Genomic DNA, 20,596 nt, shown 5'->3' on the forward strand with positions numbered 1-20,596 from the left:
TCTCAATATGAAACATATTTCAGCTACATGGGGTTGCAAACTCAGCACAACTTCCCAAGAAAAAACCCCTAACCTTGACAACTTCAAAAGTTAGGTAGAGTTCAAATAACAACAATGACGTGTGTCTATCACTTTTTATTTTTTTTGCTATTAAATTGTGAGTAAAATGAGTGGCAGAGAATGCTAATAAAAGGGGCCCTCTGCGATGTGTTTTACCTCTAAAACACGGTTGCTGTATGTGTTTTTGTTGAAACATATTCATGTTCATGAGGCAGCAGAGAGAAACTATGAAGACAAAATTTACTACAATTTGGGGTGATGCATCAGAACAGACAATTTTTAAAGCATCCTTGTTAGATTTTTAAAAAAACTTTGGTGTAGAATTATTGTTATTTTGACAACTGAGTGAATGCAATAACCATACATCAAATGCTTATGTACAGTACATTCAACCATTGTCTAGCGTTTGCTATTGCTTGTTGCTGGACAGGAAATCATTGACAAACAAGCACATTAAAACATGATCTAGATGCTACAACAAACAGAAACAGGTTACTGGGTTTAAAAAAGCTGAAACAGTAGTGTTTATGTCCGTCTTACCCCAGACATGGAGACTAATCACCCATGGACAAAACCTCTTGGACTGAAACATGATGAGCTCTGCCAGAATAGCGCCAACTTGTTTTCCATTGCCAGCTTCTGGCTGCGTGCTTGGTAGCAAAAAACGTTCTTGAGAGTATTCCTGCATACATGGAAAGTCAGATTTTTTTTTTCCCTTGCAGACACTAAAAGATCCAAACCTGTCTGCAAGAAAGGACTTCCAGAGAGAGGCAGAGCTACTGACCAATCTGCAGCACGACCACATCGTTAAATTCTACGGAGTGTGTGTAGACGGGGACCCCCTCATCATGGTCTTTGAATACATGAAGCATGGAGACCTCAATAAATTTCTCAGGTAGGCACTTTATCAGTTAATTATATTGAATCAATTATTCAAGCCCATAGAAGCAAAGAACCTAATTACATTGCTAATTTGTATAGACATGTATTCATACTCTCTTAAATCAATGGTCCTGATCTACAAGTATAATTTAAATTCAAGGAATTAGAATATTTTTGTCAAATGTTTGCTGCTGCACAATATCAGATGAGTCTTAGCTAACCAAGTAGGGTTAGTGTTATTGTGCATGGGAACAGTCAGGGATAAAAGTGCTGTTTTAAGTGTAATGACAGCACTGATGCATGTGTGTGGTCTGTTGTGTTTTTGAAGTTTGAGTAAAGGCTGGAAAGATGACATGTTATGAATCAGTGTGTGTATGAAGAGAGCATGACGTTAGAAAAATCATTTTTGAAATGAAAGGCAATGTCGGGAATGATGAAATTCTTTCATGAACAGTGCAAGACATGTCAGTCCTGTTGGTCAGATTTAACAAATGAAATGCAAGGATAATCTGTGCTATTTTATATGTGTCTTCTTTAATGTCCAGATAATCGGAAGGACCCGACGCTCTCTCAGCCGCCATTAGATGCCTGTGAAGTAAAATAGTAGAAGGACAATCAGTCACAAAGTAGTCAAGAGTAATACTATAATAATCCACCTGAAGTTGAGCTGAATTATTATATGGTCACTTTTAAAACAGAGATTGCTGACCTGCTGTTAAACTGAGAGCTAGTTAGTGAAATACTTATTTCTGGCAGACTGAAATACATCAAAGATCAGCTAAAAACACTATACTGTTTAAAATCATGACTAATAAAACAGCCACATATTTAATATAAAAAATATGCTGTCATCTCATAGCTTATCTGCAATTAAAGCCAGGTTACAGCTATTGTTTTTATTGTTTCACAGAGTTGATGTAGGTTATTATTCTTAATTTTATAGCACTTCTACTGCAACAGTAAAATTAATTTTAATTACAGCGTTGGTTCACAAATCAAGGAGACATCGAGGTTACTGTCTGATATACTGAAAATTTGCTAAGGGTTTGTGCATATATTCACTTTATAAGTACGTATGTAGCCTCTAAAAGTACTATTAACACAAATATCCTCTCCCAAATGATTATTTTAATAGTAATTAGACATTGGTTAATTGACTGCACTGAATTGTTTTTTTTTCTGCTACTCCTTTACTTGATCTGGCCATAGGTCCAGATCTCCTCATGAGTGTTAGATCACTCACGAGGAGGTTGCGCACCCTTAGGGAAGGCTGATCAGAAAATAATAGGTTAATTAGACTGCTGAAGATGGTGTGCTGGTATGGTAAAGCTGTAAATTGAAAAGCAGATTGAAAGCACAGCAGTTACGTGAGGTTTTAAGAAATTGTACTGCTTCCAGTGACAGTGACCACTTTAAAAATAGGAAGCACTCAGACAACACAAATATCCACCAATGAAGTCTCCCATTAACCTAATTTCTTAATTAAATGTATATGGCCAGACTTCATTCTCCCTGTTGGACATCTTCCTTTGCCACTAAAAGATAAACAAAACAATTTTGGGAAAACAGCAGAAATAAATTACTGGAGAACTCTATCATTTATATAATTTAATTTAACTATCATTATTTAATTATCTTTTTTTTTTATAACCCAGAGCTCATGGTCCAGATGCTATGATCCTGGTGGATGGCCAGCCGCTGCAGTCTAATGGAGAACTGGGCCTATCCCAGATGCTGCACATCGCCACCCAAATTGCCTCTGGCATGGTTTACCTGGCCTCCCAGCACTTCGTACACAGAGATTTGGCAACCCGCAACTGCCTGGTGGGCAATGGTCTTCTGGTCAAGATTGGAGACTTTGGCATGTCCAGGGACATCTACAGCAGTGACTACTACAGGGTAAGACTTCATCTGAACCTTTTTGACATGCTCTGTGCTTTGCTATCAAGATACATGGGACTAGGTAGGTTCAGAGTTCAGACTGCCAGATTGATTAACTTGGAAAAACCATCCTTTTGCCAACTTGTCATGTGCTTCCCATTGTTACCTTGGCAAATTGTGATGTGTTCCTTTCTAGCAGCAGTTACCAATTACTATGCCAGTTCCTGCACACTAAATGAAATACATTTATGATGCAGATATTAGTTGATTCCACCGGACACAAAAAATATATTTTGACTTTGGTTGTTTAAAGCAGTTTGCTTACAACTGGGTTCAAAACAAGCTTAGATAAATACTCCTGGGCTGCTTCTAAAGCAGTATTTCAAAGCAGTGAAGACTGTTGATCTCTCCTGGGTAATTTTTTTTGTTTATATGCTCTGATTTTCATCTTTTGGAAGGAGTCAAAACCTCTCCCTCCCCAGTGCAACTCCCTGCACCAGCCTCCATAAAGTCATATGAGGATGGAGAGGTTTAGCAGTATGGCTAAAAGATGAGCTGTCTGAGCCTCTAGCTTAATGCTTCGAGGCGTGTTTATATTGCTTCCAATTCATGTACTCTCCACTGTTTAACATGATTAGCAACTCTGAATGCTGCAAACCAAGCAGCAACTGCTGCTGAAGAATTTAGCATTTTGCTGAATAAATAAGTGGATATTATGGATTGGTGGCTGCTACAGATCTGGATCCCTCTCAAAGCCGGGTCTGGTAAAATGACTTTCGTTGCGCCTGATTCTGTTTTCCCAGCGTGACAGCTGGGCCAGTTTGGACTTTACTGGGGGGAAAGCCAGCAGTTACTGTATGAAATACTTGCCTGAAAGGTGAGCAGCTCTGCACACATTAAACAATTTGGAAAGCACATTTGAAAGATGTTGTTTCTGTTTGGTACATGGTTCCACTATTTACACCATCTGTGTGTGTGGTGTGTATATTATTAAAATCTGTATAATCTATTTGGGTTGGTGCTGTTTGGTGCTGCTTGGCTCATGCTTTGAATTTGATTATGGGTTGGTGTAAATAGTCTTACTGTTTTGGCACTCAGTAAGTCAGCAGAACACAGGCAGTTTAAAATGAGTAAATTTCACTCCAAACAAAATCAGTAATGCATAATTCTGATCGTTGATCAGTTTAGTGCAATGATACTGAATACTGATAGACAAAACAATGTAATGCATATCAGAGACACTTTCACAGTGCAAATAAAATGACTCCCAACGTTAAAATGAATTTTGTTTTGTGCTTGGGAAATTACAGAATATCAAAGCACTTTCTTATTTTCTCTGACATAATATCATCAGGCACCCTTTTGATCAAGATCACACACACAAAATCCGTGAATGCAAGAATTTTGTATTGGTTTACAATTTTTTTTATACTGAGTTTATCTTTTGTTCACTGCAGTAATCTTGTACTGTCTCAAATGGCAATCCTGATCTTGGCTGTGATTTCTGGTCTGATATGATTTAACTCTATGACAGCAGAACAACGAGCACTAATGTTTGGAATTTGTCCTCATCCTACTGCAATGCAATGCTGTAGATATTTTTGTTTTACTACTGCATTTACTGCATGAGGAAGTCTGAAGTGGCAGAGAAGTACAGTGCCTTGCGAAAGTATTGGGCCCCCAAGAACTTTCTGACATTTTGCCACATTTCAGGCTTCAAACTTAAAGATAACAAACTGAAAATATTTTTTAAGAATAACATGTGAGACACAATCGTGAAGTGGAACCACATTTATTCAAAATTTTATATTGTGTTTACAAATAAAAAACTGAAAAGTAGGATATGCAAAAGTATTGGCCCCCTGTTCTCTCAGCTCAGCTAAACGACTCCAGAAGTTCCCTGATAACTTCTAAATGATCCAATGTTGACCTAAATGACTAACAATGACAAACAGAGTGCACCTATTTATCATTTGGTCTCAGTTTAAATGCACCTGCTCTGTGATGGTCTCAGACGTCTGTGAAAGGAACACTGGAGAACAAACAGCATCATGAAAAACCAGAGAACACACCAGGCAGGTCCGAGATAAAGTTGTGGAAAAGTTCAAAGCAGGAATGGGATACAAGAAGATTTCACAATATTCAAACGTCTCCCGGAGCACTGTGTGAGCAATAATATCAAAATGGAGAGAGCATAAAAAAACTGCAAACCTACCAAGACCTGGCCACCCCTATAAACTTTCAGCCCAAACAAGGAGGAAACTAAGCAGTGAAGCAACCAACAGGCTCATGATCCCGCTGGATGACCTGCAGACATACACAGCTGAGGTGGGACAATCTGTCCAGAAGACAACTGTTAGTCGTACCCTGCATAAACCTGGCCGTAATGGAAGAGTGGCAGGAGAAAGCCATTTCTGGAAGAAAATCATACTAGGGCCGTTTGGAGTTTTCAAGAAGCCACAAGAGAGATATAGAGGACATGTGGAACAAGGTGCTCTGGTCAGATGAGACCAAAATTGAACTTTATGGGCTGAATGCGAAACGTTTCGTTTGGCGTAAGAGTAACACTGCACATCACCCTGAAAACACCATCTCCACTGTCAAACATGGTGGTGGCAGCATCATGCTCTGGGGGGGCTTTTCTTCAGCGGGGACTGGGAAGAACGTTAAAGTTGATGGGAAGATGGATGGAGACAAATACAGGACGATTCTGGCAGAAAATCTGTTGGAGTCTGCAAAAGACCTGAGGATGGGGCGGAGGTTCACCTTCCATAGGACGACAATCCTAAACATGAAGCCAAATCTACAATGGAATTATTTAAAACTAACTTTATAAAGGTATTAGAATGGCCAAGCCAAAGTCCGGATCTCAATCCAATAGAGCATCTGTGAAAAGATCTGAACATTGCTGAACACAAACGATCTCCATCAAACCTTAAGGAACTTGAGCTGTTTCATAAGGAGGAATGGGAAAATATTTATGTCTCAAGATGTGTATAACTTATAGACACATACCAAAAAAGACTTGGGCTGTGATTGCAGAGAAAGTCAACTTAAAGGGGGCCAATACTTTTGCACATCCTACTTTTTAGTTTTTTTATTTGTAAACACAACATAAAATGTTGAATAAATTCGGTTCCACTTCACGATTGTGTCTCACATGATGTTGATTCTTGAAAAATATTTTCAGTTTGTTATCATTAAGTTTGAAGCCCAGAAATGTGGCAAAGTGTCAGAAAGTTCTTGGGGGGGGGGGGATATTTTCGCAAGGCAGTGTGTGTTAGAATAGTACAGGACATGTATGAAGGCCAGCGGTGAGGTGTGCTAAAGGTGTCACAAAGGAGCTCAAGGTAGAGGTTGGGCTGCATCAGGGATCAGCTCTGAGCCCCTGCGTGTTGTAGTGGTGATGGATAGGCTTACAGATGACGTTAGATCTGGAATTAGACTAGAACCCCCATGGACCACGATGTTCGCAGATGAAACTGTGATCTACAGTGAAAGTAGGGAGCAGGTGGAGGAACATTTAGAAATGTGGTGGCATGCATTGGAGAGGAGAGGACTGAAAATTAGCTGAAGTAAAACAAAATATTTGTGCATAAATGAGTGGAGTGGGGAAGCAAGAGTGAGTCTCTGCTAGAATCAAGGGCAAAGTTTATATGACAGTGGTGAGGCCAGCCATGATGGAGGTATTAGAGATGGTGCCTCTGAAAGAACAGTGGAAGCCGAGCTGGAGGTGACAAAATTGAAGATGTTGAGGTTCTCTCTAGAAGTGACCAGGTTGGATAGGACTAGAAATGAGTTCAACAGAAAAACAGCCGAGGTGAGATATCTTTGAGACAAAGTTAGAGAGAGCAGACTTCAATGGTTTGGACACATCCAGAGGAGACCTTGTTAGTATATTGGTCAAGGGGTGTTACTCTTGCCCTCTTGATACCAAGCAAGAGGGCAGGAGGAAGACGAAAGAGAGCGTGGATGGATGTAGTGAGGGCATTAGGTGTTGGAGAGGAGTATAGAGAAGATAGGCTGACATGGAGAAGGACGACACACTGCGGTGACTCTTAAAGGAAAACAAGAAGAGTAAATATTTTTTTAATATTGTTTATTGCTGTACTTTCTGAAATGAATCATGCCACAGAGCCTTGTTATGCCTTTGAAATTATGTACAATATAGATGCCATTATTTCATTTGACAAATTCAGAAATAGGTGGCACAGCAGTGCAGTGGGTAGGTAAAGCTGTTGCCGCACAGCAAGGCGGTTCCGGGTTTGAATACCACTATGTGTGGAGTTTGCATGCTCTCCCTGTGTCTGCGTGGGTTCTCTCCGGGTTGTCTGGCTTCTTCCACCCCCAAAAAACATGCACTTCAGGTTAATTGGCCAGTACCAAATTGACTGTAGGTGTGAGTGTGTGTGTGCATGTTTGTCTGTGTACACTTGTGGCTCCACGGTACACTGGCGTCACGCCCGGAGTGTCCCCTGCATCACGCCCCCCAGTCGCTGGGATAGGCTCCAGCACCTCGCAAACTGCTGCAGCGGATGAAATGACTTTAGAAGCTGAATTAGTTAATTAATTCAGAAATACGTTTTTTACAGATATATTTAAGTTCTATGAATATTTACACATTCCTGTGCCCTTACTGGCTGATAAAAATAATGACAGCAGATACGTCTTTGTCATAACATAAAACGTTTCATAATACGGATGTATTTATGCATTTATCATTGCTAATCCCACCAAAGAAATTCAGCTAGCCCTACATTTGAATGTATATCATTACTGAGCAAGCACTACTACACCATAGGATGGTAATGACTACTAGTACAACGGTGGGTGGACTGGAAAGAATACACTGTCAGTGTCCATTGTGAGAGCTCAGGTGGGCCCCTTTGGACAAATAAAGGACCAAACTGTGTGTGTTCCCTTGTTGTAGTCCGAATAACAGTTTATCTAATTGTCTTTGAAGAACAGGTCACAGCTGATTTGGCAGGCAGATACTGCCCAGCTAAAAGATTAAATGGTTCAACTGATTGTTCTTGTCTGAACAATTATAAGCCTATTATGTAGGTGCTGTGAGTTAACGGTTCAAGACAGACAGAGTAGCTGCAGCAGCAACTTGGAAACAAGGAGCTGTGTGAGGTGGCTTTTTTCCTCGTCATGTTATGCTGTCATACATGAGCAGAAGATGCCTTTCACAGGGAGTGGTGTGGGATAAAATTCCCTCAGGGACTTAACATGAATCCTTAACTGCATTTCTCAGCAACGTTCACAAATGTTAAGCGACTGAGAGAGAGTAGCTACCATGATGTCTATGCAGAGGTAGATGGACCCTGGGAAAAAAAAGTGACCTGAAAAGATGGAGATGACATGAAGAAAGGCAGCCGATGACTCTATGTGAATCCTCACTTCACCTTCGCCAGTGATGGAGTTAGCAGGAGAATGAATTGCATTGTCTGGAGAGTTGGCCAGATCTATTTTGGAAAAAAACCCAAAAACAAATACAAAAGATATATATGGTACTTAAAAAAAGGCTAAAATGCTTTTTAAAAACAGTGCTTCTGCATTCAAATATTTGACAACTGAGAACAGTTTTTGTGGTTACATTGAAATACCGTGAAGTGAAAGGAATTAACAGCCCTAATAATAGTGAATTAAAGAGGAAAAGCAAGTCTGAGGGACTGTTTTTGTCAAACGGTGGTACCTTCTGCGAAATTCTTTGTTGAATTTTTTTAGCAAATCTTGAATAATTTATTGAATGATTTAGTGACTGAGTACACACACATACTTGCAGGTAAGGGAGGCTGAATGGCTCTAGAAAATCTCTGGTGGGTCTGGAAACCTGAGAAAAGGTTTAAAAAAAAAAAAAGACCGGTGTCAGTTTAAATTCAGGATGGTGGATATATTTATTTGTGTGTGGTATCCTTTGTGTGAAGCTGCTGTTTGCAGCATTGTGATAGCATCACTGGCCTCCTACACAGAGGAATATTGACAGACCTAGAGATAAGGAGCTCCTCACAGTATTGGACATTTTCCCTGTGTTGAGTGAGTATAAATAGCAGCGTCCTGCCAAGCACACAATCCTCCCATCATTCACTCGTCATATTGACGCTTGCTGCCCTCTGGGACTCAAGAGACACTTTACAGCAGGAGAGAGCAACTTCAGAAAGAGATGAATATTGTCCTAAATCACGTCCATCTGTCATATCCTGCTGCTCTGCCTGTGCTGGAGATGCTTTTGTGTTTTCATTTGGACAGCTTGCTCATATCAACAGTAGTACTGATGACTCCATGAAGATGTTCTATACTGCTGCCCCTGTATATGGTGTAATGTTTCAGTAAACAAAGCACTGAATTATATATGCAAGGTAAGAATGAGACTGAATGCTCTGAAAGTGTCTCTACATTAATGTTACAGGCATGAAGATGGGGTGAGATGTGGGTGTTAATCAGAAATGTGTCGTAAGATCATCCAGAGAGATTAAGAAGCAGGAAGAAGAGGCAGGATGCTGAGAGTTTTTATACACTGCATGTCATCTTTAATGCAGTAGGATACTAGGTACTAGAATGATATGCCTTTTAGTAAATTTAATGTCAATGTACAGCTAATAATGTAATTGTATTTGTACTTTATTTGATTCTGCCAGGAGTCCAAGAGATTTGCTTCCTGAATGTTTTTCTTTTTTTTTCTTTTTTTTTTGTGTTAAATTCATTTTGGCGCGAGAAAAAGTTGTGCTATATTTTTTTGTAATCTGAAAGCTGCAGGTAGACAGGAATTTTAGATGCTGGTTCTTCTGGAAAGGAGAGAACTGGCTTCAAAAGACCCTATTACAGTCAAATTATGAACACTGACATCTCAGTTCCTGTCAAGAGATAAGATGTGGAGGCTTCGGGTTTGTACTTTTGTACTTTGTACTTTTTTAGGACAGAATATATGAAATTCTTTGGACTTTCCTCTGGAGGATTGCTTGCAGGTTAATTTTTTTTTTTTCATTTTGCAGTGAAGAGATTTATAGTTCATTTCAAAGGACATAACATTTTCCGAGTACAAAGACGAATGGCATTCCACAAAAGTAGAATGTTACTCGATAGAAGGCAATACCAAATACAGTGTTTCCCTCAATGACTGAAAATGATTGACTAGGGAAATTGGAACAGCTGTACCATAAGTGGTATCCCTGGTTCCCCCATGTCTACATGTGAAATGGGTAATAGCTACCCACTGACCACCAGGAATGGGTCAAATGTGGAGAAAGAATTTCCCCTTGAGTGATTTATATAGCATCTGAATAATCCTGAATTTATGTAAAATGTAATCATGTCTTTATAAACCCAGTATCCTAATTTTTGAATCAAAACAACTGTAAACCAGGACTAATCACTCCTTTTCAAGGACTAAGTGTTTGCAATGTTTAATACATTTCATTGCTGGGTTTCTGCTGTTTCATGGGTCAACACACAATCCTCAGCTCCATTAACTCAACAAGCCTGTCAGTTTAGTGTTAATGAGTATGCAGCTCATTTTTTATCATTGCTGCATGAATGGATGAGAATTCTACCTCTTGTATTTGTGTCTCTTTTTTAGTTATTTATGCCACATGATCCCCAAGAAAGTCTGACACAAGAAAGAGGACATGAAGGTAGTTGGTGTCAGGGAAGAGGATGCAGAAGACAGGGTCAGATGGAGGCAACTGATTTGCTGTGGCGACACCTGAAGGGAAAAGCCGAAAGGAAAAAACAAGATTATTTCGAGTTTTTTTCATGTTTATGCATGATCCAGTGACATGCGATGAGGTTTATGGCTGGTGAGGCACTGACTTCATCACAATAATATTTACAAACATGAACCTACAGTGTAGCTTATTTCACCATTTGAGATATGTAATCCTCCATTTTTTTAGTAAGGAGAGGCGAAAAGGCGAAAAACAAAAGAATGCCTGCACTTGACTTGCTGCCTATAGATTTGAGCTTGCTGTCACTTATTCTGTGGTCGAGGAGTCCCAAGAAGACTCCCTGGGATCACCAATATATACATTAGCTAAACTATAGAAATGTACTTCATATATCAAACGTGTTTGAACATTTTAATAACGACATATAGAGAGATAGTATTAGGGTCTCACTGTATAGTATGCCAGCACAGCTAGCCAAGTCATTGCATAATCCATGGTGAGGCTCGGCTGGCTGGTGCCTCACCACATGTCTCTTTTCAGTATTTCAGCAGAAAATTTGAAAATTTGCTGATTATGTGTAAAAATAATCTAAAATTGGTGATGTTAAATGGACAATAACTTTATAATACATATCACTGGATAATATAACCATTTTGTTCCATTTACTTTTTTCTTTTCTTTCATGATGGCAGGTGAGGCCTTGCTTCACTGGTATTTCCTGTTGCTTTCCCATCATGATTTAAATGAGAAGACTGATCTCTTCTGGGAGTCTGCTATAGCCTGAAAGTAGAACCGGGACACATGAAATAGTCATTAGTTACTGTAGTTGTTCTAATATCATAACCCAGTATTATTAAGCTGATTTGTTAGGGCTTTACTGCGTGATGTGTTGAGGAGCACCAGTCAGATCAGTCTCAGCTACTGCTCAGCTACAGAGATTCAGAAATCGCTAGAAGAGGGAGCTGGGGGCAGAGCCAGGGCTGCAGCATGAATAAACAACCACATTCTGCTGTGATGTAGAACTGCCTACTAGTAAAAGTGGTAGCTTACTCTTCTATACTTCTTGGTTTAACATGTGGATTCATCTTCACTCTTGTTTCTCAACCTGTCAGCAGTAGTGAGCTGTGGTGTAATGTGCTCTAATTGCCTGCTGAACAGAGGTAGTGTCCATAAACATACAGAAAATACATGGGAAAAGGAAGAGACTGTAGGGAAATAACTTGAGTCTGACTGAGTTCAATGAGTGGCGGAACTGAACAAAGGTACAAACACACACACACACACACACACACACACACACACAGTGTCAGCTATTCCTCACTAGCTTGCGGTAATATACATTGAGGGGTTGTAGTTGGCGGATATGTCCATTTGTCTGGAACAAATCTTCAAGGACAATTTTTATCTCATGGAAATTCTAGATTTAGCTGTACTTTTTTGTTTTACTGGTAAATAAGGCAAAAATTAAACCAGCAATTAGATTAGAAACATATATTTTTTATTTTTGTCCTGCTATTTATGCCATCCCAAATGTGAGTTATGTGGAAGCTCTCCAGTGCATACTGCTACAGAGGATATGTACTGTATGTGAACAACATCACAAGGGTGTAGTAACGATTGTATAGTCGGTGTGTTGAAAGACACTTAAGCAGCAGCATGAAGAAATTACCTGTCTACATATTGCATTGCACAAGTTAGTGTTGAGAGATAAACACTGAAAATGCAAATGTAAAATGATAAAAATAGTACAGCGAGTATGTGTGTGTGTATGTGTGTGTGTGTGTGTGTGTGTGTGTGTGTGTGTGTGTGTGTGTGTGTGTGTGTGTGTGTGTGTGTGTGTGTGTGTGTGTGTTTTAAAGCCCTTTGGAAGCTTTAACCACCCAGCAGCCAGAATGGATACCACTTTATCTTTACTTGGCAGCAGCGCAGCAGGTAGACACCTAATGGACATCACAGCCTCTAAATGTGAACTTGTGTTCGCTGCTGTATAAGCTGGGAGACCGCAGATAGCAGCCTAGTTGGAGCAGAGAAAGAGAGAGAGCGACTGTATAGATGTTATCAGGCCCTTTAAGATGCCTGGGGCCTCCCATGACTCCCCACATGGCATAGAGCACCCTTCGAAGACCCCAACTGGGCTAGTAATCTATCGCCCTGCTATGCTGCTATGCTCTCCATGCTGTTAATCCAATCACTCCCCTGCCACAGTGGGACAGGCAGAGCACTAATCCAGTTTAGACAGCAACAAAAAAAAAGCCCCAGACTCATTCCTCACTCCCCACAGAATGTTGCCAGCTACTCGATGTGACATTGAGTGAGAAAGATGAGGGTAATTACAGGGGCAATTATTTTATTTTTATTATGTGTTCTGGATTTTTTTTTCCTTTCCCCCAATGTTTCAAGCTAATTACCATGGCGTTGTCTCAAAAACCCAAGGACATAGAATGCAATCATTTGGGAAGTAGAGTCAGCCAATTTTAATGCCCCTCGCCACGGCAGTAGCGGTTGAGTCATTAGCATGCATCTGATGAGGTTTAGCCTTGCATGCAATGGGCTAGGTGGACCTCAGATAACTCATTTAGACTAACAGGATCTTAATTAATTTTGTTTAATCTTTCTAAAACTCCACAGGGGAACAGATTGGTATACAGCCCCTTGCAGACTCCTTCACCTAATGCTCAGCTCGGAGGTTCTAAATAAATGGGCTGACTTGTAGGTGCATCAATATTATATCATGCTGTATACAAAACAGAAATGAGGCATGTCTAATGAGACCAGGTAGGGTGAAAGGTTCATTTGGCCCATGGGTTTTAGTGGAAGCCTAAGCCTGAAAATCCACTCAAGTTTACTCAAGGTATAGAAAAATACCGCCTTATTTGTAAGCCCTAAAATGTATGATTACCTTGTTATTTTCTACGTGGTACTACTGAATGAATTGATTGTCTTCCAGGGATTAGTAGATCATCTTTGTTAAAGAGTAAAGAACATGTCTATCATTGACATTCTATTAATAACTCAGTTGCTCTAGGGCAAGTTAGACAGAAGCAGTCTTGTGACTGTAGGATCTGGGAAAATGACAAAACTTAAAAGCCAGACACAGTTGAGCAAAGCGCATAACCCTCTGGTGAGATTAGCAGAAGAATGTGGTTGCACTGGGCAGCTCTGAGGTGTAAATATGTATAAATGTAAGTAAAATGGAGCGGAAAAATAAGTGTGTCAAAGCAAAAACTTTTCAGACTTTTGGAAAAATGTATCAACATAAAAACTGAAAAGCGAAAAGACTTATTTGTATTATAACCAAGTAAATGCACATATTTTCATGCTACCAACATCATCATAGAGAATGAAGGAACAGTCTAGCGATGGCATTGATCTATTCGTTGAGATAATATTTTTTTTCTGTGACATAGAAATAAAAGTGAAATGATGCCCTTCAACTGTTTTGCTGAGACACATTTAAGACCAGTATTTGAACATTGTCCAGGTTAATGGTGTGTGATTTTGAATCACTGTCAGCGTGTAGTTACTATTGAGGGAAAACTGTCCCTAATGGCCTTGTTGACCTCCAGGCCATGTGTACAGTGACTGTATAGCAGTAACTATATCAATGATCGACTTCCTGAAAACGCCCCAAGCAAAGACGTACATGGTCCGAAATGTAGCCACATTGTCATTCTAATGTCTAGAGGACACACATACACTAACATTCCTCTTCTTGTGAAATGGTGTAGTTTCTTGTACAATGTTTGGTTTATGCAAGTGATGCATGCCATCCTGATTTATCATTTATGAAACACATCAGGGAAGACTTGGGTTCCCTGAGTTTAACGTACACTATAGAGGTTATTTAATGTTCCTCTTTTGGGGAAGATTGCACTTTGCATTAGACCATTGGTTTACTCCTGCTGTCCTCAGGAGCCTGTTACATCAGCTGCTTTTAAGTGGTTCAGTCATCATTAAAAGATAACATTTCCTTCCCATAACTTCCCCTGTGAGTTGCTTTCCAGACACCACACTGAGGGTGTATGGCTTGACTGAAAATTAATACCGAGGAAATAGTGAAATTAAAGAAATTTTGGACAATAACAACAATGTCTTTCTAATGTTTACTAATATTATCCAGCATGAGCGACTGGCATCCTGTGATAAAAGGAACTCCGCTGGCAATGGTGCATGATATTGACTATAAAGTGAGCATTTCATTTTATTTTTCAGTTGTTATATTTCCCTTGTTTAAGTTTAAACTGTTAATCAAAGACTATGTTCACTAGAATAAAAACAGGTTGTACAATTCAAGCCATTATTACAGGTAGTCCTCAACATACAAACACAATTGTTTCTGTGAAGTTATTTGGAAGTTGAATAGTTCGTAAGTCATTGTTTATTAAATTACAATTTCTAACAATTGCAAGACATACAAAATAACACATAGATAAAATTAAATATTGTAGTGCAGTAATGTAACTTTTAGGTGTAGGCTAAAACAAGCTTTGAGTCACTGAAGTATGCCACAGTACTTTTGTGAATGGTGCACTGATGCTCTTCCTTGTAATCAGAAGTCCGACACACCACTTTATGCTTGATCACACTGTTTTATTTCCATTATGTTTCTCAGTTACCTCAACCAATAGTTAACATCAAATAGCAAAACATTCACAGTCAAGGGTTAAGCATTAGTTAATGATTCCTAGCAAAAAAACCTAACCAAAAACATTGGTTTCTGCATCAGTTGGCTCCTACAGGGACAATCTGACAGCATTGTAACAACATACAGAAGAAGCCTGTGAAGGACTGTACCCTTGTGACACCTGTCAAATGCATTGGTATCCTGTCACCATGCATAGGACAGTGGTTACAGGAGGGGTTGCTAGACATGGACAGATGTGTTATGCAGGCCAATGGTTGTTTTTGAACACATGAATCTGACTCTTTTACCTAAGACATTTGAGGTTTGAATTTGACTGGATGAAGAGGAGGCAGATCAATATAACAATTATTTCAATTGTTTCTTTCCACGGTTATTTTTATATTCATTATATGTGTGTGTGTGTGTGTGTGTGTGTGTGTGTGTGTGTGTGTGTGTGTGTGTGTGTGTGTGTGTGTGTGTGTGTATATATATATATATATATATATATATATATATATATATATATATATATATAATTACCGCAAATCTTGATTTGAAACTTGCAATTTTGCAGCCCATTCATATGATATTGTGTCCAGCTCATCACCACAATTAATATAGGACTGCAATTGACATGAATGGCGAATACATTATAAAACAATGCCTACTAATGGCAGCTGTGAGCAAGGATGATTAATGGATGATTGCTCAATCGATTAATACATCATCTCACAGGATGTACAGCAAGGGAGACTTCATTTCATGTTCTGCTGGTTTGAGGACAATAAAGATTTTGCAGCTGATCCCTCCACTGCCTTTGTCTTACTTAACTTCATGAAAACACTCCTGTCCTTATGAAAAGAAAGTACATTTTCATTACATTTACGTTAGAAATTATAAGGACTTTGTAATAAGATCCATTCAACATTTTTTTTCCCTTTATTTTATTCTTTTTTTTTTTTAACTGATCAGAACAGATATAATAGCAAGCATTCAGACTCAAAGCCTTTTTATTATGCTTGAGCTTCTGCAGAAATGGAATGGCGTACTTTCATTCATCAAGAACAAGGGGAAGTTAAATACCATAATTTAAAGAATTTTTAAGTCGTAACATTCAATACATTACCGGAGGAAGCAGCAGATAAATTAGCATCCTTCTGCACTGCCTCAGTATTACCATTCAGGAGCAAAGTAGACATTCATGAGATGTTAAGCCCATCATATCAGTTACATGTAAGACAGTTAATCCCCCAGCGCCTGGGAGTTGTGTTGATGACTGGATTTTCTAATCTGCATTTTAGCTGTTTTATTTATTTATAAAAAAAATCTGGGGGGGGGGTTCTTCTTCACTTTTCTGTTCAGGTTGGAGGACATACCATGCTCCCAATTCGCTGGATGCCTCCAGAAAGCATAATGTACAGGAAATTCTCCACTGAAAGTGATGTCTGGAGCTTTGGAGTTATCTTGTGGGAGATCTTTACCTATGGGAAGCAGCCTTGGTTTCAACTGGGTAACAATGAGGTAAGCAAACAAAAATACAAAGCACTTTAAATGAAGACTTTAAATGAACCTCCAAGTATAGTAAATACTATACATATGCTGTCAATGAATGTACCCTCGTCCCGCCCGTATCATGAAAATGAGACCACAACTGATTGTCCTGTCTTTAAGAAAATGAATGAAAGAATGAATGACATTTTCAAAAAATATCAGAAAATGTAATTTAATAGAAAATTATAGTTTTGTTATTATATTAATTATATTATATTAATTATAGTTATAGTTTTCCACCTTCAATCGAAACCATGAGCTTTCTAAGAGTAGATCACCACTTTCAATTTGGCTCTTAATCTACCACCTCATGTCATGTCTGTTCTCTTTCTGAGACTTGTACTGACTCATCCAGGTGATAAATTAATGTGGCTTTCCCATCAGATAAGGTGCTGCATTACATAATACCCATGATTTGTTAGTTTTTTCTTTGGAAGCTCTGCATTGAATCAATAAAAATCAATCAGGATTGTTTTTGTAAGGTGAAGATATTGCAAAAATTTAATTGACCCTGAAATAATAACTTGATCAGATAAGTAGAAGCCATCAATATGCCCTCTCGGTGAACAAAAATGAGAATTTTCATATTTCAAAGTGTCTTGCAGAGAAAGGTTTTTGAAGAAAGCTGATTAAATGAATTGGAGAAACCTTATGATAATACAATGAATGTGAGGAGTCTATCGGGTCATAACCAAAACAGTGAAAATTCATGATCTGTCTCCATAATATATTTCTCTCTTCAGTTTTAAAATGCTGCTTTTATTCAGAACGGTCTTACATTGTGCACTTACATTATGATGCCTACAATAACAATTATAAGTGGATGTAAATATCAGTGACAGTAATAAATGATCACTTACAGACTATAGGAAGATACTGTATTCTATATTGGATTCACCACTTCACTACTTTAATTCTAAAAATAAATCACAGAGATTACAGTACACAAATATTAGTAAACCTTTTAAAGATGCCAAATGTAGAGCTTCAGGCTATATTTGGGTAAATGTGTATAAACTATTTGCACAAAACATTTGATGGAATGGGGACTAAACATTAGTTGCTTTAAATGAGACTATGGCTGTCAGAGGGATGCACTCTGACTGTCTCTGTTCAGCATTGCCCCCCTGTTCTCTTTGTCTCCTAGTAGCAGCTGGTCTTCACCCTGTCTGCTGCATCTCCCTTTTGAATTTGAAATCAGGAATCACAGGGATTTTTTCCTGAGTTATTTTTGTCCTTTCATCAGGATCACATGGACACCTACAGATATCTCACAATATGTCACCCTTGTGTTGGGGGTGTTGTTAAAGCTAGGAAACTACAGAGTAAATAATAAAATAAATAAATAAGTAAATAAATAAGTAGATAAATAAATGAAGTAAATATATACAGTACATACGTAAGGCATTCTGCAGTGTCGAGTTCCAATCTCTGTAGCTCACTCCTCTTTGCTTAAGGCATTCAACCCAAGGCCAAAGCCGTGATTAGTCTGGTGTCAGACAAGGAAATGGAATACATGGAATATAAAAAAGATCATTTCAACTTTGTGTTGGTCATGGGTCAAATAATGGTAGAATGGGACCACTTTTTTAAGATAAGAAGAATCAGTATCCATGGAATATTTCAGTCAACAACACTAATTATCTGTGTAGGTTCTAATTAATAGCATTTTACTTACATGCTTTTGTGTTAGGTATAAAACCAGATATTTTAATGTGTTGAATGGAAACAGTGGGAAAATAGTATGTAGTAGACATGTCTTCAAATAGAAAGTTCAGAAAAGTACCACAACCATAATATAAGAGCACAGTGCCTCCATTAATGTTGTAAACTGATCTTAAACTTCTATTGCCTGCACACCACCATAGCCAACATTACAGCAGAAAAATCATAATTACTCCCAACTTCTCTGAAACATTTCTTTGTATTTGTTTGGCTGGGCACTGTTGCCATGACCACTGTGATGCATGCCCACCTATACACAATTGTATATCTGCAATAATTCTGATCTGGGAAATTATGTAAAGAAGCTCCCACGTATGTATTATGCAGTAAATAATGCTCTAGCAGCTCAATCTCAGGACATTTTGTCTGCTAAAAATTTTCATCCTGTTGTACATGACAAAATAATCTGAGCGTGAAAGCAGTGCTAACTGGGTAAATATATGCAACAGGAAGATTAATAAAACAGAGTCTTCTTGTATATGTTGTAAAGTTTTGCTTGCATCCAGTATTTCACTGTTGTTCACTATAATAAATGTCAGTAAAATCATATTTAAACACAGATAGGGTTTTAAATATCTATTCAGCTTTCCCCTTCAGGGGTCGCCACAGCGAATCATTTGCCACCATCTAACCCTGTCTTCTGCATCCTCTTCTCTCACACCAACTACCTTCATGTCCTCTTTCACTACATCCATAAACCTCCTCCGTGGTCTTCCTCTAGGCCTCCTGCCTGGCAGTTCAAAACTCAAGATGGGGTTTTACATATATTCTCTTAAAACAAAAGAAGGATTCAGATGGTATTTAACAATTAAATGATTTGTCTTGACACTGTTGTTCTGCAGAATTTTGTAAAGAATAAAAATATGTAACATTGTAAGGCATCTTCCATACTTTCCTTTTCAGCTGTCTGGATATCTTAGTTTTTTCGTTAACACTAACACACAGGAAAACAACAAACAATGAGCTATCAGTACTTATATTTGAAGTTCAAAATAATTGCACATCATGTCAATGCTAAAGGAAAAATATATAACAAAACATCGGTAGTAAAGTCAAATCTTTGAAACAGTAGAGAATCTTGTGGCTAATTATCTCACAAATCCAACTTAGAAACTATAATTTTGCCTCTTAATAGAGTCTCAAACACACCTCTCCCAAAGGCAAGCACATACAGAAATATTAGGGATGATTATATTTGTGGTACGGTACAAAAAAATATGTTCTGTCCCTTCGATATTGGACAACATTAAGAGCAAATACATACTGTTTACTTCTTTCATCTCAGTTCCATTAGCTCAAACCTCAAAGGACAGTCTGCTCAGTGTTGCCAGTTTCTCATTAGTAACACAGCAAAGCAATCAGTCTTTGAAAATCATCTGTCTCACTCCATTGCCCTCTCTTCTCTGCAGGTTATTGAGTGCATAACCCAGGGTCGGGTTCTAGAGAGGCCACGGATTTGTCCTAAGGAAGTCTATGACATCATGCTGGGTTGTTGGCAGAGGGAACCACAGCAGCGACTGAACATTAAGGACATTCAGAAGGTCCTTTTCGCTATGGGAAAAGCCACTCCGGTCTACCTGGACATCCTTGGCTAGCAGCAGTCCGAGGTGGCCCGTTTCTCAACAGGCAGATTGATCGACAGAGACATACATACAGACCAACCCACATGAATCCAGGAATAACCAAACCAACCTGCTCCACTGTCGAAAAACACCTACAATGTTTGGGAAGGACTTAAGTGCCTGCAACACTTTTGGATATAGTGGATTAAACATATTCAAAAAAACGCACTTTTACATTTTGTTTACTTGTGTATGAGATGTACAGGTTTGAAGAAGACTTTTTTTTTCCTTGAAAAACTGCAAAAAAATAAAAATGGAGATGAAAAGGGAAGTCAAGTGGACTGATGATTAGAGAATGGCTTCCATTTGATTATAGTATGGAGAGACCAATGTCAAAATGTGTCCTGGGTTTGGGTTCATGAATATATATAGAAATATTACATATATTTTATTTTTATTTCTTTTTCTCACAGTATTGAAGGGCCTGCCATGAGTGTTGCTAAGGGCTCGGCCCTGTCAGATGACAACCACTAACTTTTGGCAGGGACTTAACGATGGTAGCCTTACTTGCACTCTGATTGACTGGCACTGAGGTTTCACTGGGAACTCTTCTGTGGATTTACACTGGATGGTTGAAGAGAGAG

General features: G+C 38.7%; 1 protein-coding gene across 1 annotated transcript in view; it reads left to right on the forward strand.

The window, feature by feature from the left end:
• ntrk3b (neurotrophic tyrosine kinase, receptor, type 3b) overlaps positions 1-20,137 on the forward strand; it is a 159,214-nt gene extending 139,077 nt beyond the window's left edge. Inside the window, exons 13-16 of the mRNA XM_068314385.1 lie at positions 783-955; positions 2,598-2,841; positions 16,477-16,635; positions 19,800-20,137. Coding sequence (XP_068170486.1) covers positions 783-955; positions 2,598-2,841; positions 16,477-16,635; positions 19,800-19,985 — 762 coding nt within the window. The 3' untranslated portion in view covers positions 19,986-20,137. The remainder of the gene's footprint in view (positions 1-782; positions 956-2,597; positions 2,842-16,476; positions 16,636-19,799) is intronic.
• The last annotated feature ends 459 nt before the right edge of the window (positions 20,138-20,596 follow it).

Source organism: Antennarius striatus, chromosome 1 (genome assembly GCF_040054535.1).
Source record: "Antennarius striatus isolate MH-2024 chromosome 1, ASM4005453v1, whole genome shotgun sequence".
Taxonomy (NCBI): Eukaryota; Metazoa; Chordata; class Actinopteri; order Lophiiformes; family Antennariidae; genus Antennarius; species Antennarius striatus.